A 16,889-nucleotide genomic window follows, 5' to 3' on the forward strand; every position below is an offset into this window, starting at 1 on the left:
CACGGGCTTCCCTGGAGGCTCAGTGACAGAGTCCACCGGCCAATGCAGAAGATGTGGGTTTAATCCCTGGGTCGGGAAGATCCCCTGGAGGAGGAAATGGCAGCCCACTCCAGTATTCTCACCTGGAGAATCCCATGGACAGAAGAGCCTGGGGGGCTACAGTCCATGGGGTTGCAAAGCCGGACATGACTGTGCACACAAAGGGCCCAGCTGAGCCCGCGTGAGCGCCTGCCATGGGGTCGTCTCACCAGTGCGAGTGGAGCGAGATTCCCCCAGGGGTGGAGAAGGGGGCTGGTGCTGCAGGGCTCTGGGGACGTGGGGAGGCCTGGGCACCACCCCTGCTGCCCTGCCGGCTCCAGCTCGCGGCTCGGTGAGCCCCAGCCTCCTTCCAGCCACCTCTTTTGCCCGAAGCTGAATTGCTGGGTTTTGCCAGGTCCCAGGGCCGACAGGCCTGAAGGAGGAGCTCACCAGGGGTGAGGAGAAGGGTCCCCTGCTCCCCTCGGCCCCAGGGGGCCCCCTCTTCCCCGTCACGACCCCCCACACGGGCAGGACCCGGCTCCTCTCCTGCCGTGATGTCACACACCCTGGGCATTCCACTGTGTCCTGGAGACCGAGGCGGGAGAAGCTGAGGGGCCTTCAGGAGAGGGTCCTCCTTCTGCTCGAGGGGCATGGCGGCCACCACAGGAGTGACCCTCCTGGTCCTGCTGCTCTACGGCGGGCAGGGAGCCGAGCTCCCGCCGATCAACGTGACCTCAGGTACGGCCTCGGCGCAGTCGTGGCCGGGAGGAAACGGGGCCCCCGGGTGAGTCCGGGGGCAAGGGGTTCTCCCAGGCCCTTCCCCTGCGTGCCTCCCCAAATTTACCACTTATTCCTGGAGGATGGAGCAAGCTGCACAGCTCTCCTATATTTGAAGAGTTTTTCGGATGGGGGAGTAGCATGCATTATATACTTTAACTTTTACGATCGACATTTATAGCCTACCCAAAAGTAGAGGAGTCGTGGAAAGAAGCTCCATTCCCTGGCTTCAGTTATACACATTTTGCCATCTTGTTTGGCACACACACACACACACACACACTTTCGTGGTTTTGGAGTATTTTAGCATCGCCCAAAATGTCTTATGATTCCCTGCAAATGCGTCTTGCTAAGATAAGGGCATTTTTCTTTTACGCACCTTGAGCGTCACTGAAGCACTAACAAAATGAAGAAAGCTCCCAGGCAGGGCCAATCCTGGCCCACGCCCAAATCTCCCCCCGGGTCTCAGAACATGCTTTACAGGCGGCGGGTTCGAATCCCACCCAGGCAGGCCCCGCTGGGCTCCGGCCGCTGCATCCCGACCCCTGGGTTGAGGAAGGCGACAGTGGACGCCGCCCTCCTGGGACGGGATCGCTGCCCGAGGACTGCAGGGGGCGGGGTCCCCCGTGACCCCACTTTTCTGCCGGGAGACCTGAGCCCAGGCCCCCTCCCACCCTCCTCAGAGGGACGAGCCCAATGAACGAGGCCCTGCCAGGCCCCCTGCACGGTGCCCAGTGGACGAGCAGCCCTGGAGGTCCCCACAGGGCTTGAGCGGCTCTACCAAGAAGGACACGGCCTCAGCCTGGCCCCAAGTGACCAGGGAGGCCCAGCCCACTCCGGGTCTGGCGGGAGGGCAGGGGGTCCCCTGCCTGACCTTGCCGTGAAGAAGCTGGCGTTTCTAGCGATCTTTCCTCAGGACACTGAGTTTTGAGGCGCCTGCAAGGAGGCATCCTCTGGGTGCCGGGGCACGGGGTCTGTGATGGGCAGCGATGGGGGCTCACCCCGCGCTGGCTCCCCGCTGCCGCTGCTTTTGTGGCTCCCCGCCCCTGGCGCCCGTGGGAACGGCTCCCGCCGGGACTGACCCGAGTCTCCCGACGCAGCCCTAAGCCTGTCTGGCTCCTCGTCCCGACAGAGAGTCCATAGCAAGCCCAAGGGCAGCTCAGGGCTGGTCCCGGGCCGTGGTCTCTGCTCCAGCCTTCAGCCTCAGCGGACACTGGGCTGGCCTGACCCCGAGGGCAGCTCAGGGCTGGTCCCGGGCTGTGGTCTCTGCTCTAGCCTCAAGTCTTGGCAGACACTGGGCTGGCCTGACCCCGAGGGTACCTCAGGGCTGGTCCCGGGCTGTGGTCTCTGCTCCAGCCTTCAGCCTCGGTGGACACCGGGCTGGCCTGACCCCGAGAGAGCTCAGGGTCGGTCCTGGGCACAGTCTCTGTTCCAACCTCCAGCCTCGGCGGACACCGGGCTGGCCTGACCCAGAGGTCAGGAAGGGGGTGGCCCTGGCCCCGGGAGGGCAGAGGTCACCGTCCTGCTTTCCCCGGGTGGAGCAGAGCACACCCGCAGCGTTCCACGGCGAGCCCGTGCCAGGGCCAGGATGCGCACGTTCAAACATGGAGCAAGCAGCGTCGTCCCTGCGTGGGCACAGGGCACAGGGCACAGGGCACAGGGCACAGGGCACAGGGCCTGCGGACCCTGGACGGCGGGAGGAGATGCAGGCGGACAGGCAGCCACACTTGACGGGCCAGGCAGGCGTCACAAACATCAATATTTCTCTGCACACGCGCACGGCGGGCTTGCACAATGGCCCCATTATAATTAGGGACAGACGCGAAATGAGAAGAATATTTTTAACAAAGCGCTCGCAGGAGCAGCTGTGCCCATCCGTAATGACTCGCTAACGTCGCCTCCGAAGAGGACTGTACTTTTGTTTGCGGCGCTGACGGAGGTCAGCTCACTGGGAAGCGATTGTCATCACAGCACAGACCTTTCTGTGCAGTTTCCCTGCATTGTTCTGAGCCCGCGTGTGCGCAGATGAGCGATTGCTATGCAGATTGTCCGTCATTAAAACCATTTCAAAATCAGCGTCGTCATTGGTTTAGTGCTGGAACTTGAACGCCTGCAGACACCACCTGAGCGCTCTGTGTGAAGCAACGGGAAGGTGGCCTTGCCTGGGGTCCAGGGGGCAGCTGTCTTCTCTCTGGTCTCCCAGGGTCCTGGGGGCGGCCGTCTGCTCTCTGGTCTCCTTGGGGTCCTGGGGGTCCTGGGGGGTGGCCTCTGCTCTCTGGTCTCCTGGGGGTCCCTGGGGGTCCTGGGGGCGGCTGTCTGCTCTCTCATCTACCCGGGGTCCTGGGGGGGCAGCCGTCTGCTCTCTGGTCTCCTTGGGGTCACCAGGGGTCCTGGGGGTGACCGTCTGCTCTCTGGTCCCCCTGGGGCTGAAGGACAGGGCTGATCTTGACCTTGAGTGGAGGACGTGGACCCCGACACCAGCTCTGAGAAGAGTGGGAGGCGCCCTGGGGGTGCAGTGGGGACCAGTGCTCAGGGTCTCTGCACCCTGCCCAGCCCCGCATGGCTGATTCAGGTCAGCGAGGCCGGGAAGGTGGAGCCAGGGGTCTAGGGCCCCACGGAGGACTGGCTTCCAGAGGCCAGCCCCAGGGGACCGAGCCCCCCAACGGGATCCCTGTTTACAGACGAGGAGCCGCAGGGGCTGGGCTCTCAGATCCCCAAGCAGAGGGGCAGAGGGCAGGCGGCCGTGCCCGTCTCCCTTCCTCCACGTCACGTCCTCAGCCCCAGACAGGCTCGCGGCTAGAACCCCTCATCGGGGAGGAGAGTGTGTGCCCCTTCTTACCCTCCCCTAGGGCGGTGCCAGTGAGCCTGCCCAGGAGCGGGGTTGGTTCCCAGAGCAGGGCCACCTGTCATCACCCTCCAACCTCCTTCCAGACAAGCCGTGAGTCCCCAGATCCTGTGCAGGGCTTCCCCCCATCGAGCAGGCTGGTGGGCCCACAAAACCAAACCTATTTGGAGAGAAGTTGGTGCCAGTTCGAGGAACATTGTTAACCTACGAGGCTCCTTACTCCCCCACCTCAGGTTCAACCACTGCAACGAACAATACACAAGTTCAGGAGGATATGCCTGGAGTATCTGGTAAGGAAACTCCTCCTCCCAAACACGGCCGTCTGGGCGGGGCGGGGGGCTGGGGGCCGTCGCCCAGACACCCTGGTGCAAGCCGCACAGGCAGGGAGGTGGCCGGGTCTGAGGCCCCGCCAGACGGGAGTGGTGACGGGGACGCCGCTGAGCGGGGCTGCAGCTTAGACCTGGGGCTGTGGTCAGGTGCCCACTTGGGGAGGACCCTGCTCCGCAGGTCAGGGAGCGGCTGTGACTCACGCTGTCCTGGAGGGTCTGACGGTGCCGCTGCGGGTGTCTGGTCTCCGGGACCGTCGCGGGGACGGCGGTCAGCGTCCTGCAGGTGTGACGTCCAGAGCCTGCCGGCTGCCCTGCGGGCGCTCACACAGGGGTCAGTGTGCTCGCTGTGTGATGCAGGTCCGGTCGTTGTCCGTTTGCACATTCAACATCTCATTTCTCTAAAGGGAAAGTTTAAAGTAGAAAATACACGAGGTTTAAAAGCACAGGCGTTTCTCACCTTGCACGTCTGTTGGGCTCATCGCTACCTGGGATTTTTTCCAGAGACAATTACGTGTATGACACCCACAAGTGTGAACATTTCCATGTGTCTCCACATGAGCTGGAACCGGGGGCCCAGCCGGCCTCCTTGCTGGGATCGAGGGGCTCCTGGGATGTGGGACTTCCTTGCTAAAACAGGAAAAGCAGGGCAAGCCGGGGTGGGCTGGTCACCCCGCTGGGCGGGAGTCAGCACAGACCCAGCGCGTGGACAGGCTGGTCGGTTTGGCCGCGGGGTTTGAACCTGGGCCTCGGCACTGACGTGTGTTCACATAGCCCCCACCCTGGACCCGGACTGTGTCAACCGTGTCCTACACGCACGGCTTCATTTGAACCTCAAACAAATCCTGATGAGGTAAGCGCAGACCCCGTCGTATAGACAAGGAAGCCCGAGGCCCGAGAGACGTCAGAGGACGTCCGGTGAGCACAGAGCCAGGTGTGGTCCAGGGCTGCCCGACACCAAGGCCAGGGCCCGTGTTAGACGCTCCCTGGGTGGGCGCGGGGATGCGCAGGCAGAAAGCAGGCCGGCCGCCTTGGGTAGAAATCAGGAAAGACGCTCGCGCCTGCCTGCCTCCCGGGGCGCAGATCACAGAGGCGGGGTGTCTCAGAGGGGACAGAGCGGCCCCTGGGGCAGAAGGAGATTCATGACCAGGCAGGGTCAGGTTTCCAGCATCTTGTCTCCAGCAAGGGTGTCCAGGTACCCGGATGAGCTCAGGTTTCCAGAAGTTACTTAGGGAGGCAGTGGTCTCCCCGCGCCTGAACAAGGTTTTTAGAAACCAAGTCCGTCTCCCCAGGTCCTTGGGTCCCTGTGTCCAGTCCTGCTCTCACCGACTGCCTTAGGGCTGCGCGGAGCAGAAGGGTGTAACAGGCATCCTTGTGTGCTTTTCCGAAGATGAAATTCTAGTCAAGGAGATGTTGGAGCCAAACAGATCATCAATGCCTAAAATACAAAGTGGTGGACCAACGGCATCAACAAGATTATTCAAGGAGAAAAGCAAGTATTCACCTTTTCGAGCCTTAATTGCCTGTGTTCCTGAAGGTCTGCGGTGTGTATGCACAGTCCCATCTGGGCAGCATCTTTGAGATCAGCTACTCCTGGGGCAAAGGCAGATGGAGATGTGAAGGACACAGTAGTCCCATATTTTCTGTAATCTTCCCGAGGCAGGAAGGTCAAACCCAGACGGGCAGAGACAAGCTCCTGTATCTGGGAGGTCTCTGGGGGAACGTGCAGGAGAGGCCTGGTGCTTGGGGTGCATGTGGGGCTTAGCCGCCGCAGGACCCCAGGATGCATGCAGGCCAGAGCTTCCGACTACCCCGCTCCCCTAAGCCTCCTGAGAGCAGGGGCGGGGACTTGACTCCAGCCGACAGGGGACAAAACTAGGGTCCGAATGGACTGGCCCCCGGCCACAGAGCTGGTAGCGAACAAAACAGCGTGCTTTTCCCAAGTGAGGTTTTGCTGTTGTTCAGTCGCTCAGTCGTGTCCGACTCTTTGTGACCCCACGAACTGCAGCACGCCAGGCTTCCCTATCCTTCCCCATCTCCCAGAGTTTGCAGCTTAGCGTAGTCCAAACACACAGAAAAGGGAAATAGCACCCTAAGGTCCAAACAGAACACGCGGTTAACCCGCAACGACAGTGAGAGTCGTGTGTCTGAAATCTACAACAGGGCATGGAATGCGTTCAGCAGCAGGGAAGGTCAGCGTGTTCTTGAAATTCTGCATCCAGACGTCAATGCCAGTTCCTGGCATCACCTCTCAGAACATCTGCCAAATGGCTGGGTTCACAGAGGTCAGAGAATGCCCGCCTGTGCGTGTTGACTCACTGGAGCACATTGTCAGGAGAAGCTGGAAAGCGTGTTAGCGTCCCCGCCTCAGGTTCCAAAGCGCAGTGTGGGTCAGAGCATCCCTGCATTCATGCTTTCCCCCGTTTCTTCCATGCTCCTCCTCAAGATGCCCGCACTGATGAGAGTGACCAACTCAGTGTTCCTGAGGGTTTCCACGAGTTTGCAGACTTGTCACCAATATCTCTGGAGACCGAGGACAAAATTCTCAATGGTAAATGCATCCTGGCAGGCCCCCACCTGAGCTCAGATGTGGTGGGAGGACTGCAGGGTGCAGACAGAAACGCCTCTTCCCGGAACGAACAGCCCAGGCTGGAGAGCGAGGCTGCTTTCCGCAGATCACCACTGCTCGGGAGGGGAGCTGCCTAGAACACGTTCTGGCCGGCTGGTTGAGTGTCTCCGCAGGCGGGGCCTGGGGATGTGCATTGCAGCCCGTCCCCCAGGCTCTCCAGTGAGCTGGCGGCTGGTGTTTGGAATACGGAGCAGGCAGAGGGCTGATATTTCTAGCGTCTCGGAAGGCATTGCACACTCGGACTTGTTGGGTCGCCCGCAGTCCGGTGTAGTGTTGGCCAAGCGGTGGCGTTCTGTTTCTATCAGGCATCTCTGCTTATTGATTGGGATTCTGCTTTAGAAAGAGCTTGCCCTTTATAAATATGTGTGCATGTATGTGCATACTTAAATGCTTCTTAATATCCACTCACACTCATAAATATTTACTCATTCTGTCAATTTTAGCACGTTAATGCGTTATTTTCTTTGTCCACATTGCCCCGAACTTGCCTTGGAACGCCTTCTGTTTAGTTTCTCTGTCCTTCGTCACCCCGGCCTTTCAGGCACGTCCTCACTCTCTGGCAGCACAGCACGTCCTGGGCAGAAGCAGACTCAGACACATGCGCACACACAGACGCCCACACACACAGACACGCACCTCTGTGCCGGGTCCCGTCTGCCTCCCTGCTCCCCTTCTTTCACTCTAAACCACAGTGCACCCCTCGAGCACCACAGGGTTCTTCCAGGACCCTTCTTGAAGCTCCTTTTGGTACCACTTTGTCAGAAACCTGGCCCCCACTTTCCACAACATATTCAATCACTGCTTAGTCCTGGATTCAGGATGCTGCCCCCCCAACCCTAGAGAAGACCCAGGCTCCCCGCTGCAGAATGACACCCGTGATTTAGGGTGGCCCGGGGCTGCCCCTCCCTACCAGGCACTCCACACGTGGCTTCTTTCCATCATCAGCTCCCTGCTGCTGTTTGCTCTCCATGTCAGTCCCTTCTTCCTGTTAATTATAAATACTTGTTTACAGACTTCCCGGGTGGCCTAGACGGTAAAAGCATCTACCTACAATGTAGGAGACCCGGGTTCGATCCCTGGGTCGGGAAGTTCCTCTGGAGAAGGAAATGGCAACCCTCTCCAGTATTCTTGCCTGGAAAATCCCATGGACAGAGGGAGGAGCCTGGCAGGCTACAGTCCATGGGGTCACAAAGAGTCAGACACGACTGAGACTTCACTTCACTTCATTTATGTCTGACTCTGTGGCAGCCCCCCACCCCATGACCCCACCTGGCCACAGGGGACCAGCCTCGTCAGTTCCACCCTGTCCTTGCTGGGTCTCGTTTTGCACAGATGAGGAGATGAGGGATATTCGTGTGTCCCTCCTTTATTGCTCCAAGGGTTCACACCGTAAATCCCCTCTAGCCTTTTTCTCCCACTCAATCTTGAAACCTGAGCATCACTCCACGTGAGGATGGTCTCGTCTAGCTCTCGCAGCTGCGCGGTGTCCACAGGGTGCGAGCCACTCTGCTGCTGCTGCTGCTGCTAAGTCACTTCAGTCGTGTCCGACTCTGTGAGACCCCATAGAAGGCAGCCAACCGAGTGGGCAGGGTGAGCCACTCTAGTGCCCTGTTACCTGTGCACCGCCTGTTCACTCGTTTCCACCCTCTGCAGCTACGAGCACCTCACACACCGCTGCAATGAACAGCCTGGCACGTGTGAATGTTTCTGTCGTTGGCGATGAATCTCCAGGGAAAATTCTTAGGACTGGGATAAGGGGTCAAAAAAGGAGTGATCTGTAATCTTCGTAGTCAGATAACGCCTGACCCTGGTATTCATTATACATAATAACTTCCCAAAACACTTCCCAATAAAATCTGAAAACAAGAGTGGTGTTTTAACCCAAACTTCTAAAGAAAAAGTATGAGCCAAGATGTAGATAAATATGTAACCACGCAAATGTTTCCCCTTCCCCATGTTCTTCATCCAAGAGCCCAGTGTGGATGCGTCTTACGGAACCAGTGGCCCCGAGGGTCACCACGAGTCACGGACGTCCTCAGGCGCTGCAGACAGTCTCCACAGCAACGGTAAGAGCAGCTCCCTCCCCGCTCGCACCGCAGGCAGAGGAGAGGCTGTGGGACCCGGCCTCCCCTCCGTGCGTGCTCACGCGTGTCAGCTACCGCCAAGCTGATGGGTGAGGAGCGTGTTCCCATCTCGTTTTAATCCGCAATTTTCTAATTAAGAGTTTGGACAGCTCATATTTTAAAGGCCATTCTTTTCATCAAGATCTGTCCTTTTATTCCTTCCCTTCAGTCATTTTTCAAGGCTAATGTTTAAAATACAGTTGAAACATACAGTATAAACTCTGTAACTCGCTTCTTCAGGCGACGTTGTAGCGATTTTCTTTTTCGCTTCCAGTTGTACGAAGGCAGAACTGACACGCCTCACTGTGCTCGCTCAGGTGTGCAGAGGACTGTCTGACTTACAGGCGTCACGGAACCACGACCGCAGTTCAGGAAGCTCCCTGAGTGCCCTGCGGTGTCCACGTTGAGGAAGCCCCAGGAGAAGCAAGCCTCCGGGCGCTTCAATCCTGACAGAGACAGAACGTTCTAATTCCATTCTTTTACATGTCGCTGTGCAGTTTTCCCAGCACCATTTACTGAAGAGATGTCCTTTCTCCGTTGTATAGTCTTCCTCCTTCGTCGTGGATGAACTGGCCGTAGGTGTGTGGGTTTACTTCCGGGCTCTCTTCTGTTAAGCGCATCTGTGTGTCCGCCGCTGCATCAGTGCCGCATGGCTTTGATTACTGTGGTTCTGTAGCGCTTACCTGAAGCCCGGGAGGATTATGGCTCCAGCTTTGTTCTTTTTCCTTAGAATTGCTCTGGCAAGTCTGGGTATTCTGTGGTTCCGTGTAAATTTTAGGATTATTTGTTCTGGTTCTGTGAAAAGTGTCATGGGTACTTTGATATGGATTGAGTTAAATCTGTAGCTGGCTTTGAGTAATATATCCATTTTAACTGGACTAATTATTCCAATCCAAGGGCCTATCTTTCCTTTTTTTCTTGGAATCTTCAATTTCATTTATCAGCGTTCTATGGTCCTCGTCATATGTCTTTCATCTCCTTTCCTTTATTTCAGCATCACTTTAAATGCACGGCACATACTTGGGTATTGCTTTCTAGGGAGTTACCAAAAACTAACTTTAATGCCTGAGTTAAGCTGATGGGCATCGCTGATGTGACTGGTAAATCCTGAGAGTTCCACATCGACAGAATTTTAAAGCAAACTGGTAACTATGGGGTAAACCCAAACAAGGATTCCTGAGTCAAACATTAATCAAATGAGGTTTAATATGTGGCCGTTGTACTCCAATTCGGAAACGGACTGAGGCTCAGGGAGGCTCGTCTTCCTTCCTGTGTTCCTTCCTCCCACGCTGTCAGGTCACGGCCCCGTGAGGGTGACACCCACGTCTCCAAGAAGAGGGCTGCTCAGGACAAACCTGCTGCAGCTCTGGGTGGTCAGAGCCCACTGCGGTTTCAAGTCCACCCGAGCACCCCGTGAGGAGGCTGTGGCCCTGGAGAAGCCACAACTCAGGTCCTCCGGCGTCTGAGCCTACACTGACTTTTGCTCGGGCAGGGCGCCTGCGGGCCACACCAGAGCAAGGCAGCTCTCATCTGGGGCTGAGAGTGCGTGTCTGCTTGGAACCTGATTGTCGGACAGGAACGTGGAGCGAGATTCACCCAGGGCAACAGCTCAGCTCTCGGATGTGAGATCTGAGGCCACGCAGCCCCGCCTGGGAAGTCCTGGAGCCAGAGCCCGGGAACCTGCAAGGGGCCCCTCTGGGGGATGCCAGGAGAGCCCCCAGCAGAGAGTTTCCCAGAGGCCACTGGGGCAGGGCAGCGTCTCTGACTGCTCCCCACCACACTCCTTCCTGCCTTTCTCTTGGGGGCTCCACTCCTGCTTTTTAATGAGCCGGAAACGTTCCCGCAGAGAACGAGGCAGGGTCTGCCTTGCCGGCGTGTGTTCACGGTGGAACTGACATGCTCAGTCTAGAAGCAAGCAGCCAGCGCCCAGAGAAACAGACTTACCTAGAAGTTCCTCCAGTTGCCAGAGATAAAGCCGCCTCCATGAAACTGCTCCTGATCCTGTGACACTGCCTCGCCTCCCTGAACTTCTGTGCCATCATCTGTGAGCTGAGGCTGCTGCTGCTGCTAAGTCACTTCAGTCGTGTCCGACTCTGTGCGACCCCAGAGACAGCAGCCCACCAGGCTCCCACATCCCTGGGATTCTCCAGGCAAGAACACTGGAGTGGGTTGCCATTTCCTTCTCCAATGCATGAAAGTGAAAAGGGAAAGTGAAGTCACTCAGTCGTGTCTGACTCTTAGCAACCCCATGGACTGCAGCCCACCAGGCTCCTCCGTCCATGGGATTCTCCAGGCAAGAGTACTGGAGTGGGGTGCCATTGCCTTCTCCGAAGCTGAGGCTAGCGGTAAATAACTCATCTACCAACGCAAGAGGTTTGATCCCTGGGTCAGGAGGATCCTCTGAAGAAGGAAATGGCAACCCACTCCATCCAGTATCCTTACCTGGAGAATCCCATGGACAGAGGAGCCTGGTGGGCTGCAGTCCACAGGGTCTCAAAAAGTCGGACATGACTGACCATGTTGTTGCTGTGTTCATTCTCTCAGTTGTATCCGACTCTTTGCAACCCCGTGGACTGCAGCACGCCAGGCCTCCCTGTCCATCACCAACTCCCGGAGCTTGCTCAAACTCATGTCCATTGAGTTGGTGATGCCATCCAACCATCTCATCCCCTGTCGTCCCCTTCTCCTCCTGCCTTCAGTCTTTACCAGCGTCAGGGTCTTTTCCAGTGAGTCAGCTCTTCACATCAGGTGGCCAAAGTACTGGAGCTTCAGCATCAGTCCTTCCAATGAATATTCAGGACTGGTTTCCTTTCGGATTGACGACTGAGCGTACACACACACACCAGAGCTTCATCTGTAGGGCTGCTGTGAGGATTAAATAAATACAGGTAAAGAACTTGGGCAGACAGAGCCTTGATTGTAAGAAATGTCGGCCTTCATGAAGGTATAATTTGCATGCAGTGAAATCCACCTTCCTTAGCGTCCCGCTTCCTCAAGTTCTGACAAATAGTGCCGCGTCGCCAGCGCTGAGAACAAGACCCAGAAAAGGCCCGTCGCTCGGGTACCACGCCTCCGTGTAGTCAGCCCCTTCCCCTGCCCCCCACAAAGGCCGGCCTGCTTCCCGTCCCTCCGACGTTGCCTCTCCCGGAATGTCGACACGCGGTGAGGTGTCGCTTGCTGTGTAGACCGAGGCTGGTTTCCTCCGTCAGCAATTTGCCAAGTCACGCGGGCGTCTGCCGCCTTCCTCCTCCTCCGTGAGTGACGCTCCACTTGAGCCACAGCTTGCTCATTCCTCACCAGGGGAATGACATTTGAAGTGTTGTCAGGCTTGGGAATGATAAATAAAGCCACTGCAACCGTCTATACAGTAGCTTTGGGGTCAAGACAAATTTTCATTTAAATAAACATCTAGAGGCATGGTAACTGCGTTTTACTTTGTAAAAAACTGTCGAAACAGATTTTCCTGGACCCTCCCCAATATTTGATATTTCGACTATTTAACAAATCTAATGAGCCTGCAGGAGCATCTCCTTGTAGTGCCAGTTTTCATTTCTCTAGTAACCAATACGTGAACCGTGAACTTCCAGATGTTCAAGCTGGTTTTAGAAAAGGCAGAGGAACCAGAGATCAAATTGCCAACATCCACTGGGATCATCGAAAAAGCAAGAGAGTTCCAGAAAAACATCTATTTCTGCTTTATTGACTATGCCAAAGCCTTGGACTGTGTGCATCACAATAAACTGTGGAAAATTCTGAAAGAGATGGAAATGCCAGACCACCTGACCTGCCTCTTGAGAAATTTGTATGCAGGTCAGGAAGCAACAGTTAGAACTGGTCATGGAACAACAGACTGGTTCCAAATAGGAAAAGGAGTACGTCAAGGCTGTATAGTGTCACTCTGTTTATTTAACTTATATGCAGAGTACGTCATGAGAAACACTGGGCTGGATGAAGCACAAGCTTCAAGATTGCCGGGAGAAATAGCAATAACCTCAGATATGCAGATGACACCACCCTTATGGCAGAAAGTGAAGAGGAACTAAAAGGCCTCTTGAGGAAGGTGAAAGAGGAGAGTGAAAAAGTTGGCTTAAAGCTCAACATTCAGAAAACTAAGACATGGCATCTGGTCCCATCACTTCATGGGAAATAGATGGCGAAACAGTGCAAACAGTGTCAGACTTTATTTTGGGGGGCTCCAAAATCACTGCAGATGCTGATTGTAGCCATGAAAGTAAAGGACACTTACTCCTTGGAAGGAAAGTTATGACCAACCTAGATAGCATATTCAAAAGCAAACACATTACTTTGCCAACAAAGGTCTGTCTAGTCAAGGCTATGGTTTTTCCAGTGGTCATGTATGGATGTGAGAGTTGGACTGTAAAGAAAGCTAAGAGCTGAAGAATTGATGCTTTTGAACTGTGGTGCTGGAGAAGACTCTTGAGAGTCCCTTGGACTGCAAGGAGGTCCAACCAGTCCATCCTAAAGGAGACCAGACCTGTGTTCATTGGAAGGACTGATGCTGAGGCTGAAACTCCAATACTTTGGCCACCTCATGCAAAGAGTTGACTCATTGGAAAAGACCCTGATGCTGGGAGGGATTGGGGGCAGGAGGAGAAGGGGACAACAGAGGATGAGATGGCTGGATGGCATCACCGACTCCATGCACATGGGTTTGGGTGAACTCCGGGAGTTGGCGATGGACAGGGAGGCCTGGCGTGCTGGGATTCATGGGGTTGCAGAGTTGGACACAACTGAGCAACTGAACTAAACTGAGTAACCAATAATGTTGAGCATCTTGTCCTGTTTATTTGCCTGTAGGAAACGCCAATCCACCCGTGTTCTTACCTGGAGAACCCCATGGACAGAGGAGCCTGGTGTGGGCTACAGTCCATAGGGTTGCAAAGAGTTGGACACGACTGAGCATGCACGCATACACATATCTTCTTCGGACAAACCTCTGTTCAAATATTTTGTCCATTATTAGTTTCTTTTCTTACTGCATTTTGAGAAGCATCTGTATGTTTTGGATACAAGTCCTTCATCAGATATGTGATTGGAAAGTATTTTCTACCAGACTGTGGCTTGCTTTTTCATTTGTATAACATTGCTTTTCAAAGATCAGAAGTTCTTAATATTGATCAAGTCCAATTTATCAATTTTCATTTTCTGGATCATGTTTTTGGTGTCAAATATGCGAAATCTTCGCCTAATTCAAAGTCACAAATATTTTCTGTGTTCTTTTCTTTTACGTTTGGGACTATGCCCAGTTCGTGGAGCACATTATGAAAGGTACGGACGTCTTGCGCTGTCTTTCTCGCACATCGAGGTTCCACGGTTTCAGCACCGTTTGCTGCCCGAGCTCAGCTTTCTCTGTTGAGCTGCTTTTGCTGACATTTTGTTCTTGAGTTGCCAGACGGTGTCAGTCAGCCAATGGCTGGGTTGACTGGGTCTGTTTCTGGGCTCTCTCTTATCCCACTGACAGAAGACCCCTTCTTTCTCAGGTATCACACTGTACCAGCCACTGTGAGATCACAACAGTTGAAATCAGGTAGTGTGAATCCTACTTTGGTCTTGATTTTCTAAATCAATTTAGCTCTTCTGGTTCATCTTCTCATAAAAATTTAAGACACAGCTTTTTAATTTCTACCAAAAAAAAAAAAAGTCAGATGTGGATTTGATTGGGATTTCTACAACTCCACAGACCACTCGGGAAGAAGCCAACATCTGGACAATATCTAGTCTTCGAACCCGCAGTGACCTCGCTTCTTTAGGTCTCCCGTGACTTCTCATTAGTGACTAAAACCGTGCATACATTTGATCATATTTATAGACACATTACTAATTCTTGGTGTTGTTACAAATGGTACTTTTCATCCCCAGTTGTCTGCTTCTAGCGTATGGAAGCGTGATTGTTTCACACTGATCCTGTAACCATCACCCTGGACAACTCGCCCTTCAGTTCCGGGAAACCGCCTGCAGAATCGTCAGGATTTTCTTTATGATCATACCATCTGGGAACAATTTATATACATATACACACATATATACCTTCTATTTATTTTTTTTGCCTTATTACCCAGCTCCAATACAATGCTGAATGTTAAATAGGAGTGGTTAGAATGGACATTTTTTCATAACTTAGAGTGAAAACATCAAGGACAATTTTACTAAAGATGTCAGCTGTGGGCATTTTTAACAGAGTCCTTTCATTAGGCTGAAGAAGTTCCCTTCTCCTCCGAGTTTATTGAGCGTTTTGATGGGTGAATGGGTGTTGAGTTTTGGCCAAGTCTGTTTCAGTACCTGTTGTAGGCACAGTGAACTTTTTTGGTAAAAAGCCAGACAGTAAAGAATTTAGCCTCTGGCGGCAACGTGACTCCTGCTCTCACTACTTACTGTATCCTGGCACAGAAGCAGCCAGAGACAATGCACAGAAGCCTGGGTGAGCTTCTCATTCAACAAAACTTCATTCATTAGAAAGGTGCTGATCCACTCTCATCAAGAGAACAGAGGCAAGGAACAGAGGTCACAGCTTTTAACATAATAACTTACAGCCCTTAAGTCCTCGTTCACCAATCGCTGATCTTTGGAAATGATCAACTGTTTTGTTTTGTTAATGCTGTTTATATCATGAATTACACGAAATTGATTTTTGAGTGTTGAGCCAGCCTTGTATTCCCAGAATAAACCCAGCTGGTCACGACAGTTTCATTTCTATACATCTTGGATCCAGTTTGCTAAGATGCACTGAACTTTTCCACCTGTACGCCCTGGTGATGGCTGCCTGGAAGGAAGGATGTCTCCCGGCCCTGCCCGAGGCCACAAGCACGTCACGAGCTCTGTGAGGTGCTGCTGCCTCGGAGCTCATGGTTTTCTAACGTTGAAAAGACGTTTGGAAACTTGCCTTAACTTTCAAAAGACTTGACTGTTCTATTAATTTTTCCCCCAGGAAAGAAGTACCCCAAAACTGATCAACAATTGAAACAATCAGTTCTGGACACGATCCTTCAAAATATCAGAAAATCTTCAGGTAAAGCAAACAACGATGTGGTGACAACAGGGGTCACCCCCCTGGTGAGAAGGGAAGCACTGAGCCCACTCGGAGGACCCACGGGAGCCGTGTGCGGCTCTGGAGAGGACCCTCCATCCTAGGGGGACCCTGCGAGCCCCATACCAGGGTCCACAGTCCCGGTGTCACCAGCCACCTGCGGGCTCCCCACCCTCCTTGGCTGAACTGAGCGAGACTGAGCCTCTTTCCAGAGATAACGGGATGAGGGGCACTGTCACCCACCCACATGACCCGGCGCACAGGCCCAGGGAGGTCATTGCACCGGTGGGCAGCCACGCCCCCCGCCGCCGGGATCGCCCGCCTGGGACCTGCTTCCCAGGCTTTTTCAGACACATCGGCCTCTGCTTCTCGTGCCTCTGAAGCTGCGGTTCTGCTCTTCGCTCGCTAACCTCCCCTAAACCCACGCTCCCTCCTCCTCCTCCACGCACACTCACCTCGTGGCCTCACAGCCCTTCCCCTTGCTGCCCACAGACCAGGGCATTGCCAGTCGAGCCGCTGGGATCCCACGGGAGGCTCAGGGCAGGGGTGCAAGTCCTACAATTTCTCAACGAAATCTCTCTCCACACAGGAAACTCTCTCCAGTAAGTGGCAGAGGAACAGAGCGGCCCAGAAGCATCTTGGAGAGCAGTCCAGGGCTGTGCGCTCCAAGGGAGCCCCCTGAGCGGGGCACCCAGACTGCGTGAGCACACACCCACCCTTGGCAATAAAGAGCATATGTATGTACATACGTCACGCTGGTAACCGCTCCGCAGAAGGACAGAGTTCTGTTCTGTGACCTTAAGCAGTCCCTTTAAATGTTAAGCTAGAAGGTGAGGGTAGGTGGTTTTCTTTTAGTTTTTGTAAAGAAACAAGAAACAAACAACTACATTTGAGAAGAGCATGGAGACCTGCCTCTCTGCTACAGGGCAAGGCTTGAGACCCTCGAGGATCCTGTCCATGAAGAGCCAGTCTGAAGGCCTGATGTCAGCCTTCCCACCTCCCTCTTCTGGCAAGAAGTGTGCACACATGTGCGACATGCATATGTGCGTGCATGCACACACACACACACACACACACACACGCACACACACAATGCCATTGCATCGCCACGTTCGCCAGGCTGGGG

General features: G+C 54.4%; 1 protein-coding gene across 2 annotated transcripts; it reads left to right on the forward strand.

The window, feature by feature from the left end:
* The first annotated feature begins 617 nt into the window (after positions 1–617).
* Positions 618–16,812, forward strand: LOC113902572 (sperm acrosome-associated protein 7-like). 2 transcript variants are annotated; one of them, XM_027557990.1, is made up of 7 exons: positions 618–756; positions 3,874–3,930; positions 5,357–5,458; positions 6,413–6,517; positions 8,566–8,661; positions 15,665–15,745; positions 16,353–16,505. In XM_027557990.1, exons 1-7 carry the CDS (start codon positions 669–671, stop codon positions 16,367–16,369), a joined length of 546 nt encoding a protein of 181 aa, XP_027413791.1. In that variant the 5' UTR covers positions 618–668; the 3' UTR covers positions 16,370–16,505. The 2 variants fall into 2 exon arrangements, with proteins under 2 accessions (XP_027413791.1, XP_027413790.1); XM_027557989.1 differs by having other exon boundaries at positions 669–756; positions 15,665–16,812.
* The last annotated feature ends 77 nt before the right edge of the window (positions 16,813–16,889 follow it).

Source organism: Bos indicus x Bos taurus, chromosome 12 (genome assembly GCF_003369695.1).
Source record: "Bos indicus x Bos taurus breed Angus x Brahman F1 hybrid chromosome 12, Bos_hybrid_MaternalHap_v2.0, whole genome shotgun sequence".
In the NCBI taxonomy this organism is placed as follows: Eukaryota; Metazoa; Chordata; class Mammalia; order Artiodactyla; family Bovidae; genus Bos; species Bos indicus x Bos taurus.

Bases quoted from the DNA above. Each gene is read 5' to 3' on its own strand.
- LOC113902572 (XM_027557989.1), top strand. From the start codon at position 669: ATGGCGGCCACCACAGGAGTGACCCTCCTGGTCCTGCTGCTCTACGGC. The intron at 5,459-6,412 runs GCAAGTATTCAC...CTCCTCCTCAAG, and splicing joins AAGATTATTCAAGGAGAAAA to ATGCCCGCACTGATGAGAGT. The intron at 6,518-8,565 runs GTAAATGCATCC...TCTTCATCCAAG, and splicing joins CGAGGACAAAATTCTCAATG to AGCCCAGTGTGGATGCGTCT.